The following is a 24,500-nucleotide window of genomic DNA, read 5'->3' as shown; positions in this document are numbered from 1 at the left end:
AGGAGTGCCACTGCCTTCTCAAACAGCTGATTGGTCCGGGGTGTTGGACCCCCACCTGATGACAGGTCTTCAGTTAAAGAGGACCTGTCGCCATTCCTGACATGCCTGTTTTAATATCTTGATGCATTTTCCATGTAATAACAATTTAGGAGCATCTATCCTTATGTCTCCATGTTGTGCTATTTATTTATTATTTCTACTAGAAGTTATGAATGAATTGCTAGCAGTCTGCAGTAAGGGTACAGAGGGGTGGTAACAGGTTGGGGGGTGTACCTGCACAGTCTGAAAATGGCAGCAGTGATTGGATAGAGTGAGTCTGTGTAGGTACACACCCCTAACTGGTAACACCCGTCTGTACCCTTACTGCAGACTGCTAGCAATTCATTCATAGCTTCTAATAGAAATAATAAAGAAATAGCACAACATAGAGACATAAGAATAGATGCTCCTAAATTGTTATTACATGGAAAATGCATAAAGATATTAAAACAGGCATGTCAGGAGCGTTGTCGGGTCCTCTTTAAACTCTTGGAAAACGCCTTTTAAGACCGCCACACAAATTGTACCTTCAGCCGAACCTCCTGAGAATGGATGTGTCTGTCAGCGGCTTTATCCTCTCTCCCCATTGAATACATGTTCGGACAAACTCGCTGTGTGTGTGTGTGTGTGTGTGTGTACGGGGGTCGAGAGAGAGCGGTCTACCAAACAATCGTTCGGCCAACAGCTATGTGTATGGCCAGTTATACATTCTCACTTCCAGGTCTGTACATAAAGAAATATTCTTTTGATAGTTGCTGTTTTGTCTCTTAAGGAAACTAATTTGTATTATTCTAAGAAAACATTCCTGTGTATGATAAGAGAAAAACGACCAGCGGGAAAAGTGATAGAGCATGAAATCAAACAGTAAACCTCTTCCGCAAAGAAGGGCGGTGTGAGTGCAGCTTAGTGCTGTGTACAGGAATAACAGCAGATGTGAGATCTGTACACCCCCAGTGATCCTGGGGAATAGCCATTAATGTTTAACCCTTTAATGACCGCAACATTTTCCTTTTATTTATTTTTTTCATTTTAGTTTTTTACTCCCAGCCTTCCCAAAGCCATAATTTTAAAAGTTTTCCAGTCACATAGCAGTATAAGGCCTCTTTCACACTTGCGTTGTCCGGATCCGGCGTGTACTCCACTTGCCGGAATTACACGCCGGATCCGGAAAAACGCAAGTGTACTGAAAGCATTTGAAGACGGATCCGTCTTCAAAATGCTTTCAGTGTTACTATGGCAGCCAGGACGCTATTAAAGTCCTGTTTGCCATAGTAGGAGCGGGAAGCGGTATACTTACAGTCCGTGCGGCTCCCGGGGCGCTCCAGAGTGACGTCAGAGCGCCCCTATGCGCATGGATGACGTGCCATGCGATCACGTCATCCATGCGCGTGGGGCGCCCTGACGTCACTCTGGAGCGCCCCGGGAGCCGCACGGACGGTAAGTATACTGCTCCCCCGCTCCCCACTACACTTTACCATGGCTGCAAGGACTCTCTTCCTGTTCGTTGCCATAGACAGCAGCGGTCAGCAGGAAGAGAGACGGCACGTGCACTCAGCACGCAGTCTCCTTATACAGGTGATCGGCGAGGGTGCTGGGTGTTGGACCTCCGCCGATCTGATATTGATAACCTCTTTAACTCCTGTTCATTTTGGGATTTGAAGTCAAGGAGGCGGTCCTATTGGTGATTAACAGCCTCCCCTCTGACTGTTTATAACGAGATAGCTGTCAATCACTCATAGGACCGCCTCCTTCACTTCAAATTCCAGAATGAGCAGGAATTTAGATAAATAAATTACAAGTTTTACTAAATCTTAAACCAAAAAAACTCTGCTCCTCTTTCTCTATAAAATGCCGCCTGCAGCTGAAACATTGTGTTCAATGTGACAAGTTCCCTAATATATTTGTTAAAGTGTCTCCAGTTTGAGGTGGCTGTTTGGTAAAGGGGTTTCCAGTTAGATAACAATAAAAAAAATTTATGGGTCAGAAAGGGTTCAATATTTTTTCATAGGCTTAGGGTTGTTCACAGGAGCAAGTCCATTGCGGAAATCGTGCTCCGTGTGTGTGAGTGTGATCCTCCGTTCTGGACTTGGAGGAGTGCACAGCTTTAGGGCTCATGCACACGAACGTGCCGTGTTTGCGGAACGGAACAGGTGGCTCATTATAGAAATGGACAAGAATAGGACATGATCTACAATGCTCAGCTCCATGGTCCGCAAAAATTAAAGTGAATGGGTCCACATCCGAGCAGCAAAAAATGCGGCTCAGATGCGAAACCAAACCATGTTCACGTGTATTCATCCTTATCATGATTTATAATGCTATGTGTCTCTGCTTGACCTTACTTCTACAGGATCAGGCCTCATGCACACGGCCATTGTGCGGCCGTTCCGTGCATTGGGGACCGCAATTTGCGGTCCCTAATGCACGGTCAACATCCGTGCGGCAGCCGGGACGGATCAAGACCCATTCAACTTAAATCGATCCGCACCGTAAAAAAAATAGAACATGTTCTATTTTTTTGCTGTGCGGAGGCACGGACAGAAACACCACAGAAGCACTCCATAGTGCTTCTGTGCCTCCGTTCCGCACTGCAGCTCTGGATTGCGCACCCATTCAAGGGAATAGGTCCGCATCCGTGATGCGGGGAGCACACGGCCAGTGCCCGCATGTTGCAGGCCCGCTGTTTGCGGGCCGCAATACGGCCACGGCCGGGCAACGGCTGTGTGTATGAGGCCTCATACTGATAGATTTATGTTACTGATTCTGTAGAAGTAAGGTCAAGCAGAGACACACAGCATTATAAATCATGATAATGTCATGTGCTCCTGCATGTCCAGAATGGAGGATCACACTCACTCACTGAGCATGATCCCTGCATTAGATTCGCTCGTGTGAAACAACCCTTATTCGTCTCAAACAATCCCTGGCTGCTGCTGTTCCGACTTTTTTTCTATTTCCTGGTGGCAGCTTGACACACTGGAAATGCCCGGGAAGGCCTGTTCAGCTGAAGCAGGCCACCACTAAGGCTAGTGACTGGCTAAGCGCGCCTTTCCAGCATGTTTAGACAGGGGCAGGAAGTGGAAAGCAGTGTGAACCAGTGTCGGGGGATTGGTGAAATGTTTCTTTGTTATATTTTAACATTTTCTACCACATCTTTAAAAAAGTTTTTTTTAATATGCACTTTTATGGTTTTTTAGGTGTTGTTTTGGTACGTTTCTGTTATTGAAATAACAGCAGCTCCACGTGTTAGCTGAAAGCAAGATACACAATGTGTGTTTTTTATATATTTTTTTCCGCTGGTGATTTTTTTTTCTTTCAGGCTGGGTTCACACCTGAGCGTTTTACAGCGCGTTCCTACGCGCTGTAAAACGCTCAACAAGGAGAAACCAATGATTCCCTATGGGAATGGTTCACACTTGGGCGTTTTACAGCGCGTACGATCGCGCTGTAAAACGCCCGACGCTCCAAAAAGTACATGAGCGACTTTTGGGGCGTTTGTGGCCATAGGACACTGTAGTGAATCACACAAACGCGCGTCAAACGCGCGTTTACTATTACAAAAACGCGCATAAAAATGCGCGTCAAAAACGCGCGTAAAGCGCGCGTTTGCGCAACGCTCAAGTGTGAACCCAGCCTCAATGTAGTGGCTTTTTTGTGTCTGGCATTCTCCTTTTTTTTTTCTTTTTTATGCAGCATTTTGAAGCAATGGCATTTTTACGGGCATTTTTTCATCCCCCTTCTCTGTAGGGGAAAAAACACCTGAAAAAAGGGATTAAACACCATTAAAACACGTAAGGTATGTAAAAAACCACCAGCTATTTTTTTAAGAGTTTTTTTATTTTGGTGATAAAAGAAATGCTAGAGCGAATTTGTGTGTGAAGGAAGTCTTGGGCTATGTTCAGACAGCAATATCAGCAGCAGAAAAATCTGTGGCAGACCAGTATAAGCATCAGCTGAAAACGGTTCTTTTTAGAAGTTATATCTACTTTACTTTTAATTGCCATTTAATTCTATAGAAAACCACCGTCAAATCCGCTTCAAACATCGAACATGCCACTTCTCGAGCGCTTTTTAAATCGGCTGCTGGAAAAAACTACTATGTAAATTTTTTTGCATTGAAGTTATTGGGATGCTGTTGATCATGCACGGAATGTGATTTAGGCTACGGTCGTGGCCAAAAGTTTTGAGAATTACATAAATATTGGAAAAGTTGCTGCTTAAGTTTTTATAATAGCACTTTGCATATACTCCAGAATGTTATGAAGAGTGATCAGATGAATTGCATAGTCCTTCTTTGCCATGAAAATTAACTTAATCCCAAAAAAAACTTTCCACTGCATTTCATTGCTGTCATTAAAGGACCTGCTGAGATCATTTCAGTAATCGTCTTGTTAACTCAGGTGAGAATGTTGACGAGCACAAGGCTGGAGATCATTATGTTAGGCTGATTGGGTTAAAATGGCAGACCTGACCTGTTAAAAGGAATGTCATGCTTGAAATAATTGTTCTTCCATTGTTAACCATGGTGACCTGCAAAGAAACACATGCAGCCATCATTGCGTTGCATAAAAATGGCTTCACAGGCAAGGATATTGTGGCTACTAAGATTGCACCTCAATCAACAATTTATAGGATCATCAAGAACTTCAAGGAGGTTCAATTCTTGTTAAGAAGGCTTCAGGGCGTCCAAGAAAGTCCAGCAAGCGCCAGGATCGTCTCCTAAAGAGGATTCAGCTGCGGGTTCAGGGTGCCACCAGTGCAGAGCTTGCTCAGGAATGGCAGCAGGCAGGTGTGAGCGCATCTGCACGCACAGTGAGGCGAAGACTTTTGGAAGATGGCCTGGTGTCAAGAAGGGCAGCAAAGAAGCCACTTCTCTCCAAAAAAAACATCAGGGACAGATTGATCTTCTGCAGAAAATATGGTGAATGGACTGCTGAGGACTGGGGCAAAGTCATATTCTCCGATGAAGCCTCTTTCCGATTGTTTGGGGAATCAGGAAAAAGGCTTGTCCGGAGAAGAAAAGGTGAGCGCTACCATCAGTCCTGTGTCATACCAACAGTAAAGCATCCTGAGACCATTCATGTGTGGGGTTACTTCTCATCCAAGGGAGTGGGCTCACTCACAATTTTGCCCAAAAACACAGCCATGAATAAAGAATGGTACCAAAACACCCTCCAACAGCAACTTCTTCCATTTTTTTCTATGTAATGAAAACCAATGAACAGCTGATGGTTTATGTGCTGAATGTGGTAACTTTGTCTTTCAGCTTTCCTAAACGTAGATGTTGCGAAATTTACAAGATGTCAGTGTTATTCACTTCTAGTAAATTAAGATGACCCATTACCTCCACTTCTCTAATTCAGAGCCAGAAATCATGCTTTCAGTTATGAATGTTGAAATTGGGTTTTAAAAGAAATCATAGTTAACCCCCTAGTGAACAGGCTGTTCTTCTGCTGTTGTATTTTTCAATGACCCAGTTTTGGGGGCACATGTAACTTTTTTATTTATTAACTCTTGCTGGGGCAATAGGAAAAAGCGGCTGCAGTTCTGCCATTGTATTTTTCTTGTTTTTATTATTTTAACAAATTAAAGCATTTTTGAAGGCGTAAATAAGATTTTAACTTTTTTTTCATTTTTAAGCTGTTTTGAAACTTTTTTTTATTTTGGCTTTATCATACATCACACTTATTGCTATTTTTATACATCTGTATTACCTCTGGAAGGGCCTAATAGGCTTCCGTAGGAGGTAGACATAGAGGCCATTGTTAGGCCTTAGGCTGGCATCACAATCCAATGGCAGCCTGTTATTACCTTGCCGGGGACTGAAACGGATGACAGTACAAGCAGCTAACAGTGCTGATAGCTACTCCTACCCCACTCATTACCCATCACTGTACCAGTACTTGCAGTGGGTCAGTAGGTAGTAGGCAGGGTGAAAGAGGGGAAGCCCCTGCATTGGTATCCCATGGGGCAGCTACACTGCTCCTTTACATCCTAATAGAGAGAGATGTCTATCAGGATGTGAAAAGGCAGTGCAGTGATGAGAAGCAGTTAATGGGGTTTTCTGACCAGTGACCTCCTTACTGTCACCTGCGATGCTAAGGAGGCTTGTCCCTGCCTGCTATTGGCTGCTCCCCTCCCCGACACCGGATGTTTTCATCTGTGTACAGGGAGAAGCAGCAGCGGTCGTGCGGGGACCAGGAGCGGCGCGGGGAGCAGGGTAAGTATGTTCCCTCTGAGGGCCCTGGCTCATGGGGAGGCTGTTGTATGATGTTGGATAGCCCCTTTAAGATTGTCGGGAAGAAAGCATTCCTTCCCGACAATCGCCTGTATTTACATGCAGAGATATCCAGCAGCAATCGCTAATGTCATCGCTCTTCCCCATACTGTATGATTATTTGCCGGCAACGGAACATGATTAGACGGCACAACCTGCTGGTAAGCGATAATTTTTTTTACCCGGTGTAAAAGATGTGATTGCCTATTGAACGATCGGGTAATCGGCGTTACTTTTACACAGGCAGATCATCGCTAATGAGCGTTCCTGCGAATGCATATTAGCGATGATCTGGCTGAACCTCGGCCAGTGTAATGCAGGCCTTAGATGGATAACACAATTATGCAATTTGGAATGGACATTGTGGATGATTACTGGAAATATGTTTTAATACGTGAAACAGTTCAGGATAGTGTTTTCACTGGCTTACAATACTGTGGATTTGACAACGGTTACTAGTTAAAAAGCATGGCGTAACAGTGGTACTAGCACCTTAGACACTGTGTAGTTACTTGAAGTTATTTGAATAATCGATTAGTTGTCGATAATTTCATCAATTAATCGGGGAAAAAACACCAGAATGACAGAAAAAGGGGTTTATTTGATTTTGCTTGACAAATTATGTTTAAAGGCCATATTAAAACAAATTTAGGAGTTACATAATTATAAAAATTTAGCATTACAATGTAAAAAAGACAAGTTATGGGGGATCTGTGGATGACACTGTTATGGAGGGGATCTGTGGATGACACTGCTATGGGGAGGGGGATCTGTGGATGGCACTGCTATGGGGAGGGGGATCTGTGGATGGCACTGCTATGGGGAGGGGGATCTGTGGATGGCACTGCTATGGGGAGGGGGATCTGTGGATGGCACTGCTATGGGGAGGGGGATCTGTGGATGGCACTGCTATGGGGAGGGGGAATCTGTGGATGGCACTATTTAGCATCGTATGCTATATGTTTCATCCACATATCCCCCTCCCCATAACAGTGCCATCCACAGATCTTCCAATACACCGGCCACATCAGTATTCAGACTATTGCTTAACTGGCAGTAACATTTACTTGAACTTCAAATCAGCTCTATGATCTTTATTACCTTACAAATACAATAAAGCTCCAGTAACAGGCAGAGCAGGCGGCGGCGTCACGTAACTCATTCACGTGACGCGCCTCCTGCTCCCTCTTTATGAATGAAGCAAGCGGAGCAGGAGCGTCACGTGAGTATGTGACGTAACACCGCCGCCTGCTCTGCCTTTTACCCGAGCTTCATTGTAAGTTAGTAAATATGCGCTGATTTAAAGTTGAAGTAAAAGTTACTGCTGGTTAACAACGAATCCAGTTATCGAATATTATCGATAACTTTGATTAATCGTTTCAGCCCTAGTAGTTACCATGCTTTACCAGCCTCAACAGCATCCATATATTACCATATTCATTATTAGAAAGGTTTGCATGTCAGAAAGTAAAGTGCAATACATTTTTAAATGAAAAAAGCATTAAAAAGTATGCCAACATGTACTGACCAAAAGCACACGGTAAAAAAAATACATTTCTGCCATAACTTTCTACCAAAACACTGCAAAAATACTCGGGGACATTTATCAACACTGGCGTTCCCATATGCTAATCTTCATTCCTATGTGCTGGAGTGAAATGTGCCTAATTTATTAAGAGGCAGATGCCTCTTAATAAATTAGTTGCATCTCTGGCAGGCCATGCACCAGAATCTTAAGTGTACGCCAGCTAGGGGCTGCGCAGACTTCAGCTATACGCCAGTTTCTGGCATGTTGTAGTAAATCCAGCGAGCTGTTAAGCTCTGCCCATCTGCTAAGCCCCACCCCTTATGCCAGTGGCAAGAAACTCGGTCACGATGGTGTGCTTCATTATTTGCCACTTTTGTACGCCACAATAGTGGCATAAATACCTTAAACTATTACATTGGTGGGAGTTCTACCACTAGGTACTACTCCATGGAGCCCCCTGAAATGCACGGAGCAGTTGGAGAGAAATGTGTACTTCTGCTCCATCCATTCCTGTGGATAGGAGATAACCAGAATACCCCTTTAATAAATGTCCCCATTATTTTTTTCTAGCATAAAAAATATAGAAATGGATCTGTTTGTTTGTGAATGATAACCAGGTAATGCAACCGTAGCCCTTTTTCTGTATCTTGTCCAGCTCTGTGCTGCACTTTTGTTTTGATGATGCCAGGGCTTCCTATAGGCAGGATTACAATGTGAGGGACTACAGTTCCTCTCACCACTCCCAGACATTGCCCCTATTTACAGCTGCCTTTGTCCCCCTCTATTACAATGTGTAATTTAATGCTTTAATAACTCACTAGCTTTATACACAACGCAGATCTCCTACTTTGACACTTCTGCTGTCTACTAGACACTGCTCCTGCATCTGCTGGCCAGCATGTGAAGCAGTCTATGTGAAACGGTCTCCTCCAAAGACCGGAAAAATAAGGCTTGTGATCTGGGACTTCCCTGTACATCAGACAGAGGGCAGATAATATGTTCACAGTACGGAACATCACAGAAGCAGAAGATAAACCCTGGAAGCATAGTGATATGACCACATGTAAAACTGGTACAGAAAACAGACACTACAGTTAATTTCTGTTCAAGCAGAGGAGTTACCGTACCCAGCACTGCTGGACACCGCCGCACAATGCTGGATCCCCATTGACTATAATGGCATCTGACAGAGATCCGGCAGATTTTCAGCATAAATGTCGACTTTCTGCCAAATACTGCTTGGATTTGGTTTTTGACAACCGCTTTTTGGCTTTGAACTATGAAGTGCACACTCTGTCTTTATGGCTATTAGAGGTTACATTAAGGAAGGGAATGCATGCACAAAGCTGTTACAGAAGAGTAACCAATTTGAGCGAATGATTATGGCTGGCAGGCCTAATGTAAAATGATTCTCTATGACCCATGATGGAGATGTTTTGCACTCTGCTTTCTGCTAAGTTCAAAAATAACTGTTTGAGAAGATATCTTTCTTTACCAGCTTGTATGTATTTCCTTGGATTCTCGAAGTGTGAGCATCAACAATTATGCGCAGTACATGGTAGTGCTTAGCTTTAGGACTCATGCACATGGCTGTGTGTGTTTTGCAGATCCGCAAAACACTAATCCCATCCGAGACCATGCCACCATTTATTTTTTAACTTCTGTAAAAATATCCTATCCTTGTCCGCAAAATGGAAAAGAATAAGACATGTTCTGTGTTTTTTTTTTTTTTTTTTCTTGGCTTTTTTTTTCGGAACGGAGCAGGGTAGATGGTGGAGGGCACAGTGAGCAGCCTCCCTCCATTCATTTCTGTGGGGCCGCTGAAAATAGCCGAGCGCTGGTTCGGCTATTTCCGTCGGCCCCATATAAATGAATGGGAGCAGTGGCCGCGCAAGCGCGGTGTGCTTCCGTGAACTTGTATGGGGAGAGCGCTTGGCACTGGCCAGACCCCGGGAAACCCAGGGTCCTCCAGCCACCACTCTCCCCGCTCCATTCTTGACGTAGGTGCGGGTCCCAGAGGTGGGACCTGCACCTATCAGACAATGGGGACATATCCTAGCGATATGCCCCCCATTGTCTGTGATGGGAATACCCCTTTAAAGTGTACCTAACCTTTCAACAAACTTTGCCTTAATCAGTAGTACAACACTATTTCTGGCCATTTTAAGACTTGTATCTGTTTTTTTTAGCAGCTTTCTAATCTGAATGCTAGATCTTTTGTTTACAGTTCCTTTGTAATCTTGTGGTTGACTAGCTGCCATCCACTAGCTGTGGGTGACTAGCTGCCATCCACTACAAAAAGAAACTAGAGAAAATAAGTGTAAGGTTCCAGCACCAGTCCAGCATAAAACTTGCTTTATTAAATCAGCGAAGATGAAAAAAGTAAAAGCATAAGCAAGACTAATGCATTTCGAACCTCCACCACGATTAAGATTTGGAAGGTCTTAATCATAAGTCTTCCTTATGCTTTTACTTTTTTCAACTTCCATGATTTAATAAAGGTAGTTTTATGCTGGACTATTGCTGGAACCTTGCACTTTATTTTCTGGACTTTAGCAGGTAGCTGGCCTTACATTTGCTCTGTGCACCTGGAAATGTGTGATTTTATAAGGCTGGGTGAGCTGTCCGTTAAATTTTTTTTGTATCAAACAGAAATTAGAGGAGAATCTGTTTAGTAACTTTCTCACGCTGACCTGTACTGATATAAATAAAGCACTTGAGCAGAGATAGAAACTTTCTGTTTATCTGCAATAGTCTCTTTGGGAGTCTTCAGAAGAAAAACACATAAATCCAGCGAGTAAAATCAGTAGATTCTTCATTCCATATAGAAAATCTTAAACTACACACACAGACATTATGGTAGTTTGATGCGTTTCGACCGATAAGGTTTTAGTCGTAGACAGTCTATGACTAAGACCTTATCTGTTGAAACGCATCTACCACTGTGTGTATGTATGAGAGCTGGACTTCATCTACTGTTTAGGGGTCTTGCCTTTAGCACGGCTCCTGTTCACTCCTCCCCCTACCCTCTCCATAGACTTGTATGAGATGACATAATCTGATCCTTCAGTAAGATGACAGCCATTCTGGGCTCACCAAGACAGGTTTTTAATAAATTTCACACACAAAGTTACTTTAAAAAGGGAAGAGGGGAAGAAACAGCTGATAACTCTAGAACAAGACACTTTTCTCTGATAAGATATGTTATAAAGTTTCTTACAGTCGGTTGTACTATTGATTTATGTTAAGTTGGGTGAAAGCTTTGTGACGATTTAAAGATCTGCTGCTAATATCTTTGTGCCAGATATTAGAAGGACACCTTCAGAGGTTTTGTGGCGTTCATGCCTCAACTGATCAGAGCTGTTTTAGTGGCACAAGGGAGAACCGCAAAATCATAGGCAGGTATGTAGCTTTGATGCTATGGCTAATCTCACCTAAGCTATTGAGAGAGTCAGGTGAACAGTGAATACAGCTTTGAATGTGAAAGGGGAAAACATATTATTCAGGATCAGTGTATTCAGGTGTGCTGACACCATTCATTCGTAAGAAATAACATTTCAACAAATGACCCATGGTTTGATTATGCCTGAGAATAGGATTGATATTACCTTAAAAAAATTTTAACCAACGTGGGGCACTTTCCTCCCAGCCGGTGAGGATCGCGAATGTTGCCTAATAGCAGCAAGAGTTCTCCATGCCGCAGTGTCTATAATAAGTGTCCCGACGACTGTCATTTACATTTCGAGATCATACCTCCGATACAGATATGTGTAAAGATGTATTTCTCAATGATCTGCTGGCCCATGAAAAACATCTGACCTTTTATGTCTGTTTCATGAAATGTCTGACATTTATTTCACACATCTCACATTTCGCACATACTTCATCACATACACCCTCTTTTCTCTGGTGTCATGTGCTGTAGTTGCCTTGGAACTGGTTCCACTGGTTTCATACGTTTCAGGTGACACCGGATCGGCAGAAGCCCATTAGCTCACTGTGTAAACCTCCTTACACAGAAGGCTTTTGTCGCTAATGTGTCTTTTTGTTTGTAGAGTATACAAATGGCTAGATCTTGTTAAGAGAGGGGAAAATGTGCTGAGAAATTCTGTAACCTAGTAGGATATGTATTCTAAACACATTTCAGTACAACACTACATATTTCTTGTTCTTCAAGAACACAAGTATTGAATGATCTGTTTAGCGTGTTCCTCATATGACCACCCTCACATTTGTACTACTGAAGTTTGAAATCAGTTTCTCTTATCATACTGTTCTTAGGTGAAGTTAGCTCTTCACTTGCAGATGATCATGGTAATCTAGTAATGTTTTACAGTGAGATAGGCACATAGTACGGTCTTAAAGAGGACCCTTCACCTCTCATTGCTATTGCTATTTTAATATCTTCATACATCCCCCATGTAATAACAATTCTGCAGCATCTATTCCTATAACTGTGTTGTGCCGTTCCTTTATTATTTCTGGTAGAAGTTATGAATGAATTGCTAGCAGTCTGCAGTAAGGGTACAGAGGGGTGGTAACCAGTTGGGGGGAGTTTACGTGCACAGACTGAAAATGGCAGCAGTGATTGGACAGAGCAAGTCTGGGCAGGTACACCCCCCCCAACTGGTTACCTCCCCTCTGTACCCTTACTGCAGACTGCTAGCGATTCATTCCTAACTTCTAGTAGAAATAATAAAGGAACGGCAAAACATAGAGCCATAAGAATAGATGCTCCAGAATTATTACATGGGGAAGGCATGTAGCTATTAAAACCGACATGTCAGGAGAGGTGACAGGTCCTCTTAAAGGTACCTTTACACGAGAAGATGATCGATATGATGTGACAAACGAGTAATTTCTTGGTGTAGTGAACGTTTCAACAATGACCCTTTTAGACGCGCAGATAACGTTCACATAATCAGAATCTACCGATTTGTCAGTTGTCACTCTACGTTTCGTTGCTTTTGCACATACCGTTATATCACAGGACACTGGTTGTTAATGCTCTGTGCTGTAATAGGAGATCATGGCGATGGTGTGGTCTCGGGAGCTGGACCCTTACCATCCTTTCGGTTGGTTAGCTGTGTTATAAAGCTGGCACCCGTCCCTCACTGCCAGAATATGCGATAACGCGTGACAGTTTAACCCCTCAGATGCTGTTGTCTATATTGACCAAGGCATCTCCTCGATTCAAGAGAGAGAAGGAGCTACCACAATGCGAGGTGCCAAGTATTTGGCATGGCATCTGGAGGCCCCCTGAAGAGCCCCTGGCCTGCAAAGGATGTAGCAGCCTGCCTGTCAAAATGACTGTGTACTGTAATACAATTAAAGTCTATAGTACTACAATTAAAAAGGTAAGCATAATTTATATCCCAAATATATTTATATCAAAATCTCATTATTTAATAAATACGTTGACCTCAGTAAAAAATAAATATAATAAAATCCTCCATGCCAGAATTATTTTTTTGGGACACCTAAATTACTAAAACATGATTAAAAGGTGCCATGTAGGCCATATTTGTAGTATGAATAAAAACTATATAGCTCTCCCAGCAAAAATGAGCCCTCACTCAGATCTGCCGGCAGAATATGGCGACATAAAGCAATCTTCAATCGTCCATATAATTGTGTTGTCTCCATCATTGTCCTGAACCATGGAATAGTCAAAATGTAATTACCACACAGTGAACACCATATAACAAAACCCTAAAGTTGGGTCGGTGTTGTCTCATCATTGATGATGCTCTTAAAAAAAATAATGAGTAAATTAATAAAATACAACTTGGCCAGCATAAAAGAAGCCCTAATTCAGCTATTTTGACCCAAAAATTAAAAAGTTATGGCTTTTGGAAATGTGGAGATGAAAAAAATATAAATAAATCTTAAATCTATCTTTCTGCCAGAGCCCATGTGCTGCAGTGTCTTGCTGGCATACATACTGTAGCAGGAGAAATGTCGCTCCAGCTCACCAGCCTCAATAATAATGGATATAATGGTGGCTTTTTTTCTTAAATCAGGTGTTTGTGTCCTAATGTGGAAGTGTCCTTTAAATATAATCTGCTCATGTCAAGAACACCACTTCCTGTTTCAGTGCTGTCAACCTTATCGGCTCGACAAAACAAAAAAAGGAATTGAAAATATTTTTTACGAAACATTTGCATGTGCACAAAATGGTGGAAAAAGAGGGTGTGGGGGACATACACCAAAGATGAAGGTAGCGAGATTGTGAGAGGCATACTAGATGTGTTTGATGGCTTTTTAAGCATTGTATTGTCCAGCTGAGAGCGGCAGGGGAAAGGGGCTTCTGTAAGGGTTCTGCTGTAGATATCACATCGGTGCCCTGTGTCTGAAATATGGGAACCATTACAGGAGTGAACGCCTCGTGATTGATTGCCTGTAATGTCTTCAGTACATTGCTGGTATTTAGCTGGAGAATGTGAAGAATGTGGAAGAAGCTAAATGTTCACATATCAGTGGTTCTGGAGGTGAAATAATACATCTAATATTAACGTCAATATAACTGCTATATTACAAGGCCTAGTTCACAGGGATTCTAAAGTGGAAATGTAGCACTAAAGTAAATAAGGATTGGAAAATAGAGTATTTTCCATATAGACAGTTGCAGCAGAGGCAGAGCTATGCCTTCTAATAAGGGTATGTTCACACGCGGCACAATCTCCAAATGTAGGGTTTGCAGAAATCCATGAGCGTGCGCTGTACGTTGTGATTTTTTTTATTATTTTTGGGAATATGTAGGCAGTAGCGTACTAGCGCCACGGCCTTCTCTCTGCAAACCAAGCACTCTGTGTGTCGAACTCTACCGATGAGATACTGATCACCTATCGAGTTGTAAAACCCTCAGAAAACCCCTTTAGGGTGGTTTTTGGAGCTGATTTTAGAGGTGCACAACAAAATCGGAGTAAAAAAATGTGTGAACTGACCCCTATATATGTAGAAAAAGGGACCAAAATGCCATTTAAAACGGCGCACATTCAACTGGCCAAAATGCTTTAAACAAATGTTTATTGTATGAAATTTATCTATTCATAATTGGAGTTTTAGTCAGCTTTTATAGATAAATGGCAAAACAACTCTTGTGGCCCCAGTCCAAGGCCTCATGCACACCGCAATTTGCGTTCCCCAATGCACTGGCAACATCCGTGCGGGTGCAGCGGTGGATCCAGACCCATTCAGCTCGAATGGGTCCGTGATCCAGTCGCACTGCAAAAAAATAGGACATGTTTTATTGCGGTGCGGAGGCATGGAGAGAAACCCCAAGGAAGCACTCCGTGGTGCTTCCATTGGGTTCCGTGCCTCCATTCCGAACCGCACCTTCTGGATTGCGGACCCATTAAAGTGAATAGGTCCACATCCGTGATACGGGATGCACACGGCCGCGTGCATGAGCCCTAAATAGCATAACCCATGTGCTTTATAATGCAAGTATATTCCAAAACACGTCACCCCTGGCGCCATTTTACTTACATAGTTATATAGGTTGAAAAAAAAGGCACGGCCCATCCAGCTCCACTGTGTGGAGAGTCATTGAGATGTGGACAAGCTCCTTTATGGGGATATCAAGCTTTGGAATAATCATATGCACTATACCTCATTGTGTTTGATCTTCGGCATATGGCCTCCATGGATTCCTTTCCGCATCTTCTTAGCGTTTCCTTTGATCTGTACTGAGACTTATGAATATGATTATACCATTCTGTAAGCTGTTCTGACCAGAGCCGGGTTGTGTTCGCCCCTTGTTACCTCTCTCATTTGCACAGTATACGTTTTCTAATCCTTGATGGCAGTTTTGGGGGGTAATGTGGTGGTGCTTCTATGTTCTTATACCCACAGCAGGGTCAGGGCTGGATACATACACTGAAATGAGTTGTTCCCTGAAATCTGATTTTGATCATAATAAATTGGTTTTGTTTTTATAGCGTTGTTCATCCTGAGCTTCTTGGTTCAGTTACAGTGCAGTAGGACAGATCAACAGTTTGGGTTCTTTCTAGTAAGGTTACAACCACCATAAATTGTCTTGCTAACAGTAATGGGTCACACAAATTAGAGATGATGATGCCAATGTTGTTTGTTTCATATCCACTTTCACTGTGTACCTAAATATTAAAGAGGTTGTCCAGGATTTTACTATTGATGGCCTATCGTCAGGGGAGGACATCAATATTTGATCAGCAGGGGTCTGATCAGTTGTACTTGCGATGTCCGTTGTGTAGTGGACAGAGTCGGTTACTATAGCCCTCCTCCCATTCCCTTTAATGGGAGTAGCGCTGCAGTTCTCGGTCACTACACAATGAACGGAGCTGTGCAGTTCCGGTGATGACTTCCGGCGCTGGAGCTACTCAGAAACGGCTGATTGGTCGGGTGCGGGGTGTCAGACCCTCGCCAATCAGATATCCTGAAGACAGGCCATCAGTAGCCAAATCCTGGATAGCCCCTTTAATGTGTGGCTCTCCAGTTTGCTGGGATCTATCTATATGTATATCTAACATCAGCCTCAATGATAATTGTTTCTATTGTTTCAGAAAATATGGGATGCATCAAATCAACAGCGAAAGGCCCAGCGTCTCCAGTCGAAAATGATTTCAAGAGCTATCCAGTACGTAAACCTGAACGAACTATTTATGTACCAGATCCAACGTCCAATAAGCAGCACAGGCCAGTAAGTAGATAGACAGGGAGAGCATGCATTCAGTAGCACCTATTTTTTTTTTTATGCTGTTAGCAGTGTTTTCCTATATTTAGGAATATTGGACAACCTCTGTCTGTCTAGCTGCTGGTGCTTTGGCCTTTAAAGGGAATATGTCATCAAAAAATTACCTGATTAAATCAAATTTTTAATGGTAAATGTATTTTTAAGAAATTGTTGGTGCCTATTTATATTAAAAAAGATCCTAAAAGCCTGCAGTTTTCACACTGTCCACTAAGGCTAATAAACAGGCACCACTTCTTAGTCTGTATAGATCACTTTTCTGCAGTCATCTGGTTATCACCATAAGCAGGATTACAATGACAGATATCGCCTGTATATAGCTAACACAGGATCCTCCATTCACAGTAGGTGATATCACAGCTTATCTACTCCATCCTGGCCTCTGCACAGGTCAGAGCATGCCTATAAAAATCTCCAATAGACCTCAGTGAGATCCCCTCCTGTCCATTGTGTATATGGCCCATGGTGGCTGCTGTAAATAATATGTCTAAATGCTGTTGATGCAGTACCCCCTGAACAGGCAGACAGGTTGATTGTTCTGTTGTTGAATTGTTAAATGAAATGTTGATTTTATTAAATTTTTTACTCAATTGTATTGTATGGGGAGATCAAGGTTAGCAACTATGACTAAGCATTTCATTAAGTTGCTAGGAAATGGACCTGGGTCCGTCCCTAGTCAGGAGAGAGTGTAACCTAGCTGTGCTACTAAGGGCTCATGCACACCACCGTATGGCTTTTTCAGTTTTTTACGGATCCGTTGTTACTTTTTTTGTTTCCTTTTCGTTCCGTTTTTCCCTATGCCTTATACATTATACAGTAATTACATAGGAAAAATTTGGGCTGTTGCATAACATTTTCAACACACCCTAGTGTCTGGGCATGAGCCCCGACACTAGGGTGTGTCCTCCTGTCACTCAATGGCCCTAGGAGGGCGCCAGTGTGAGGATTGCCACGGTGTTCCATGTGTAGAACTATCTTTGCTAGAGCCACTACCATCCTCCGCTCGCTTCTCCTGGGCTTGCTGCATTAACAACAGCTCGGGCAAAATGGCGGCCCCCATTTTTAAAATTAAAAAAGGTTAGAAAAAAGGATGTCTGTTACTGTCTGGTTTTTAATGGTAGGAAAAAAATATAGGCGACACATCCCGTTTAAGGGTTGCAATTCTGTAGAAAGCAGGGACCTCTCCCTATACAAGTAGATATCCCTATGAATGTAATACATTGGGGGAGATATCCCAGTCAAAATGGGCCAAAAATATGCCATCATTTGTGGAAAAAAACTGGCATGGGGCGACATTACTGTGAGGTCTCCGAACTTAATTTTTTATAAATATCTTTATTTTTTTCCAAACAACAAGATAGATATATATATATATATATATATATATATATATATATATATATATATATAAATAATGGGGGAGATCATGATACATATGTCTTGTACATCTCCAATTATACAAGCGCATTCATATACATACTAGCAACGTTCTTCTGCTATAGCACAATGGCCTTATAGGCCTATTAGCGTATAGAAGTGCAAGATACCCCAGGCTGAATACTAATCTCCTCCTCCCATATTAAACAACCCTGTTCCCCCTCGCCCCCCCCCCCCTCCCCCTCCCCCCCCAGGGCACGGCTGCTACGGGAGTGTCGGGCGAATCCACTCTCTTTCCAACCATTCCATAATGCACTGAAAACTATATTCCCCCAATGTGCGCGGATACTACAATCTGCTCGTTCGCTGAAAATTTTAAGTGTACTCAAAATTTCAAATATTCAATTTTAACATTAACAGTCATCAGCTCCACTCCAGCAATGCCACTTTCCATTATGTACGGTGTTTCTCCCCTCTACGTTTAACAGACTCAAATTCTTTTACTCTTTGCATTAATCTTTCCCACTCTTGTAATGTGGAAGCCCTTTCTGTCGCCCAGTTCCTGAGGATTAGTACCTTGGCCAATAGTAGTCCCTTTAACCAACCAATTTGTTCACTTTTTAATGCTTTGCGTTTAAATTCAGGGGGTAGGAGCCCTAATATGGCAACTTCAATAGTTAAAGGAGGGCTGTTTTCGATTATTGCTCCTATGCCCTGAAATATACTTTGCCAGAAGATCTTGATAACCGGGCAGCTCCATAACATATGGACATATCCAGCATCAGGGAAAGAGCATTTCAAACAGCAGAATTCTTTTCCTTTTGTTCCATACATTTTAGATAAGAGCCCCGGTGTAAGGTACAAACGGTGTACTATTTTAAATTGTGTCAACCAGTGTTGGCGTGAGAGAGGCCTTCTTAATATTTTGATATATCTCACGCCATTGAAGTGGGTTGAGTTCCCCTAAATCCATTTCCCATTTGTCAACACTTTTAAATTTAGTAGTAGTGCTTAATTCCTTTATTAATCTACTGTAAATTTGTGAAACCCTAACTTTTTTCCCAAGTGACCTATAACAAAAACCTAAGTGTCTGTGTTCCTAATGTTTGAGGAATTTTATTTTGCATGTATGTGAGTGCATGCTTAAGTTGAGCATATCGATAATGTGTTAATGCAGCAATTGGTTCCTCGTGAAAAATTTCCCCTATGGGTTTTAATTTTCCCGCAGTGCATATATGTGAGAACGTCGTGATCCCTTTCCGGGTCCAATAATCATCATTTAAAGCTAAAAATTCAATTAGGAAAGGATTATCCCATAACGGGGTAAATTCCTGTGCTTGTGTAACCTGCAACAAAACCTTTATTTTATTCCATACCTTCTGTAACATGGAACCTATAGGACTATTGAATTCGCCACGACCCAAGAGTCCAGTCTCCAGTACGCTAAATATATTCTGTATAGGACACTGCTGTTGTTTAGCAAGGTAGGAGATCAATGCACCATCTCCGGAATTAATACACCACTGCAATTGTGAACATAAATAATAACTTTGAAAGTGTGGAAGTCCAAGGCCACCATCGTTTTCGGCCAAACATAAATACTGTAATTTGATGCGAACCCTTTTTCTGCCCCATATCAGGTCGTTAATCAATCTCTCGATCAGGTTGAAGACACTGTCTTCTATCCAAACGGGGCAGGGGCCGACCACATATAATATCCAAGGCAACAGGATCATTTTAATCAATGCGATTCTATTAATCTGTGAGAGGGGAAGTTTCTGCCAAACCCTAATCTTCTCCTTTACTTTGTTTATTAAGGGAACAATGTTTAATTTGTTGTAATCCTCGATTGAGCTACCAATCTTTACCCCTAAATATTCCAGGTGGTCTAATGGGGAGATGATTTTTACCTTTAAGTCATATTGTGGGGGTACACGGTTTAGAGGGAAGAGGACGGATTTAGACCAATTTATCTCATACCCGGCCACTTGGCTGAATTGAGAACTTAATTTATTCCTTAGACCTTACTCCATATCAATGTGGACCAGTTATGTTTCTACATTCAGCAAATATTCACTAATGATGCATTTACATTTTTAACAATGTGTCAATGTTGCCCAGGATACAAAAACTTACTAATAGCAAGAACTGTGGTAAATGGGGAAAAAAGGCCTCATGCACGTCTGGTAAATCCCTTTCTGTTCCAGCACTACCGCTCCGGAGAGTCCTGCTGGTTTCCATCTCCCTGCAGCTATGATGCTCCTGTCTTCCCATGTGATGGCTATGGCCAGTTACTGGTCTCAGTGATGATACTAGCATGTGCGGCACAGGAGCGCTGAGGCCAGTGACTGGTTGTAGCAGTCACATACACTTCTATAGCACATCACATGCTATTTATAAATCCTAGACAAATCCTTTAAAGGGAACCTGTTATCAACTTAATCCTGACCGTACTGAGGGCAGCATAAAATAGTGACAGAAATGCTGATGTCAGCAGTGTGTCAGTCATGAGCTAATAGTAAGTGGTTGCTGAGAACCAGCATCATAACCATTACAGCCAGGGCCTGGAAAAGAGTCACATCTACCTGAGAAGAGTCCTGGTTATTCCTAATCTCCTGCTCTCTCACCATCTGCTGATGATTGTCAGTTATCTCCTAGAGAGATCGGGCGAAAACTAGGTAGAAGACTGTCAGTCATCAGCAGGTGGGCAGGAGAGCAGGAATTCATGAATAACCAGGACTCTTCTCAGGTGATTGTGATGTTGGTTCTCGGCAACCACTTACTTTTAACTTATAAATGACAGACCGCTGAAATAAACTCACCTATCTCTACTCTATTTTTTTTCTGCCGTTAGTATGGACAGCACAAAGTTGATGACGGGTCCCCTTTAAGCTTCTGTTATTTTTTCTGTAAACTACAGTGAGGAAGGAAAGGGGCACAGTCAGTAAGAAATCCTTACTCTAATGAAACCTTGCTATTTATAACATGATTTTGGGGAAGTACTTTTTTTTTTCTAGACAAGAGGACAGATAATGAAGTTTTGTAGTTTTCTAAAGCAGTTTTTGGAGTACAGTTGTTGGAGGTTGTACCAAAAAGTACAAAATTACACTTCTGAGTGTGTCCAGTATTGTGTTTTTTCCATGCCTTGTTGGCTACACATTTTCTGGTTAATAAGTAGCATAGTTGGTTATCGCTGACGAGATCAGAAATCCGTGGTCATTCCCATACCCGGTCTTCTTACAGTATTTCTGGTAGTAGCACTCAAACAAACTTTATCCTTCTTAGTTTGCACATGGTCATATGTACAGATGATAATAATTATCCCTATAGCAGCAGGGTGGCTCTTTAATGCAGCTCCTAAGTACTAATTCAGTGGCAGTTAAAGGAGTTGTCCAACTTTTAGTAAGTGATGGCCTATCCTCAGGATAGGCCATTACTAGCTGATCTATGGGTGTCTGAAGTCCAGCACTCCAGCAAATCAGCTATTCGGTGTAGCTCCATCGCTGTAAGTTGGTGCAGGAGATACACATCACCATCAACACTGTAGTGAAATCAATGGTGGCAGCGCTGTAGTAGAGAGCTCCCTCCACTACAGTGTTGATGGTGGCTCTGGTGCCATCTCCCAGCACCACCAAACAACTGATCAGCATGGTGTCGGACCCTCAGCAACTAGTAATGGGCTATCCTGAGGACCATGAAAGACAAGTACTGTCTCTGCCCACAACAGGGGGATGCAGCCTGGCTGCCAAAAATAAGACTAGCAGTCAGTTCCGTTTTCCTACAAGATCTGGTGATGCTGCCTCGTGCTGCAGTAGAGCCCAGGTACTTATGTTTGAACACCCATGCCTTATTGTCATCTTTCAGATCTTGCACATGGCGCTGGTTTTGCATGCCAGCCTTGTGGAGAAGTGGAGCCTGTGCCCACAGTATTGGTGTTATCACCAGTTCCCGATGTGACAACAATACAAGCAAAGTCGTTATGGCCGTACTGTACATTGGCTCTACTCTTTATTGCCTCCATGACCACCATCGTCCTCCTCTGATGTCACCTGCCCCTTAGCACCCATATATCGAGCTCAGGTCACAAGCTGTACAGAGAACAGCATTCTCAGCAAAAGGACTTGCCAGAATCCTGCCCCCTGATTGGCTGTCTGTCAGCCTCTGAGCCAATCGGTACAAGATCCTTCCCTCCCAGGGTGATATGATCCTCCAGCTTCTTTCTTTCTATCGTTTTCCCCAGCAGTTTTCACAGTAAAATGGCGCTGATGCCGTTTTTACTCTATTCGCCCGACAAGATTTTCAAAACTTTGGATTCGTTTGGCAGCAGATTTCTTGTGAAAATTGTAATGAATCAGATTAGTTCAGAATCGATTCACTCATCTCTAGTTAAGCCCTCATTCACACATACGTGGATTTTCACAGGGTATTTACTAAGACGCTTCAAGAGAGGTTGCCTTTAAATATGGACATCCAAAACCATATAGAGAGCCTCGAGCAGAGGTCGCGCTACTTTTTTTTCCAGAAGAGTAAAAAATACTCCTTATACCATTTTTGAGAAGTATATTTAGCCGAGGAGGAGTACGAAATTTGCGGTAATTCATATATATAATACGTAGGCCTAAATAATGTTAAGATGTTGCTATTTCTGCAAGGAAACCATTACAAGTCTCCTCTATAATGTCTTCCATGCAGGAATAGCAAATTATGACCATTTTAAATTTATCTCTCCAGAAGACTGAATCCCTACCTTTCTTGAAGCACCAAATAACGTAGGGATCGGAGCAGTAGACTGTGCAAAACACAATGCAATAAGAATTCAACAGGGACGTCTGGTCGTTGTGGCACGGAGTGGTGGGTGGTCTGGTGGCACTGGATGGGGTCTGGGACAAATGCACAGGAGGCAGTTATAGGACAGTCTTATACACAGTATATTGGACTATTGCACAGTATAGTGCACTTGACGTATCTGTACTTCATATATATGAGCACTGTGGCTTTCACTATAAGATCTTAAGCACACGACTGTATCCATTTTGCAGTACGCAAATCAGGGATGCGGTCCGTGTGCAATCCGCATTTTCTTGCGGACCCGTTGACTTCAGTGGGTCCGCCAGAACAGGACATGCTCTATCTCAGTGTTTCCCAACCAGTGTGCCTCCAGCTGTTACAAAACTACAACTCCCAGCATGCCCGCACAGCCAAATGCTGTCCGGACATGCTGGGAGTTGTAGTTTTGCAACAGCTGGAGGCACACTGGTTGGGAAACACTGCTCTATCTTTTTCAGCATGGAGATGTGGATAGGACAGCCCACCCCAACAACACATCACTATCAGCATGTAATGCCTTTGAATTCATGCATTATTCTATATCTAGACCTGTTTTGGTTAATTTTGTTACTATTTTGGTTACTCTTCAGCTGTTCCCTATTTATGGTCTCCATTTATTGTAGTCAAATGCCAAACCATACCGCCTTGCTCTGTAGTCACCATGGTGTATTATTATTATTTTTTTCTAGCCACAAAATCCAGGAAGTCTATTACCTGGGCAGAGAATGCAACATGCAGGTAGGTTTGTGTGCCGTGCCTTGAGATACAATACCCGCAGCACCGTGAATTCATGTGCCACAATTAATACAACTCTCTTATTTCTTCCATGTCAGAAGCGGAGGAGACTGGGAATATAGTAGTAGCTTTATATCAGTATCAAGGAATCCATCAAGATGACTTAACTTTCAAAAAAGGAGAAAAATTAAAAATACTTGAAGAGTAAGTGCTGCGTATAATTGGTGTCTGATGATAATGACGATTGGGTCCTTTTGTACCTAACTTAGTTTTTCATTCCCATTCTTGGTGAGTAAATATAATGGGTGTTATAGCCTTGCACACACGTTCAGATTAGCTGCACCTCCTCTTTCAGTTTGTGGTGCCCTGTAGGTGACATACACCCAGACATACCTTTGCAGGGTGGATAAAAATCAATGATTTTTTATTTATTTTTAAATCGAAAAAATATGGTGTTTTTTTTTTTATTTAAATTGGATTTTTTTTATTTAAATCGGATTTTTTTTTATATGAAATGCTTTTTGAGGAAAATATATTACCATCCAAAGGTTATTTCATTATGAAATAAAGATGACTTTTTTTAATAATGTAGAATAAGGCTGTATATGTTTAATTTTTTTGTTAAATTCCATTAATCCAGTCAGAATGTCATGCTCTTCCAGAGGTTTTTGTAAGATTACTGGGTAGTTTCTCTGCCTACAAGATATTATCACAGATGCTTGGTTTAATTTTGGAGTTCTAAAAACTGAATTTATAACATGAAAAGAGTTGAGAAAAAGATCTTAATCCTAACTTCTACAAACCTATAAAAACAGAATCAACCCCTTCAGTGCTAAGTTTAAAGTTCAGTGAATAGAATATAAACAATATTTCTTCATCACTTTCACTTCAAAATATCAGTTTCTTGTGTAGGCTCGGCTGACAGTCTCCGTTTCTTAAAATATATATATTTTCTTTAGCCAAATTAGTTAACAAACATGGAT

The 24,500-nt window shown here is 42.2% G+C and overlaps 1 protein-coding gene across 2 annotated transcripts in view; it reads left to right on the top strand.

Annotated features, from left to right (window-relative positions):
* The window catches only part of LYN (LYN proto-oncogene, Src family tyrosine kinase), a 63,788-nt gene that overhangs the window by 16,836 nt on the left and 22,452 nt on the right, over window positions 1-24,500 (top strand). Inside the window, exons 2-4 of one of the 2 annotated variants that reach the window (XM_044293416.1) lie at window positions 16,391-16,464; window positions 23,472-23,520; window positions 23,616-23,721. In XM_044293416.1, coding sequence (XP_044149351.1) covers window positions 16,396-16,464; window positions 23,472-23,520; window positions 23,616-23,721 — 224 coding nt within the window. In that variant the 5' untranslated portion in view covers window positions 16,391-16,395. Of the gene's footprint in view, window positions 1-16,390; window positions 16,528-23,471; window positions 23,521-23,615; window positions 23,722-24,500 lie in introns of both variants that reach the window. The other variant, XM_044293415.1, reaches the window with a different exon arrangement.

This window comes from Bufo gargarizans, chromosome 5, assembly GCF_014858855.1.
Source record: "Bufo gargarizans isolate SCDJY-AF-19 chromosome 5, ASM1485885v1, whole genome shotgun sequence".
Taxonomy (NCBI): domain Eukaryota; kingdom Metazoa; phylum Chordata; class Amphibia; order Anura; family Bufonidae; genus Bufo; species Bufo gargarizans.
Note: the sequence above shows the minus strand (reverse complement) of the source record. Positions and strands in the feature narration are given on the sequence as shown.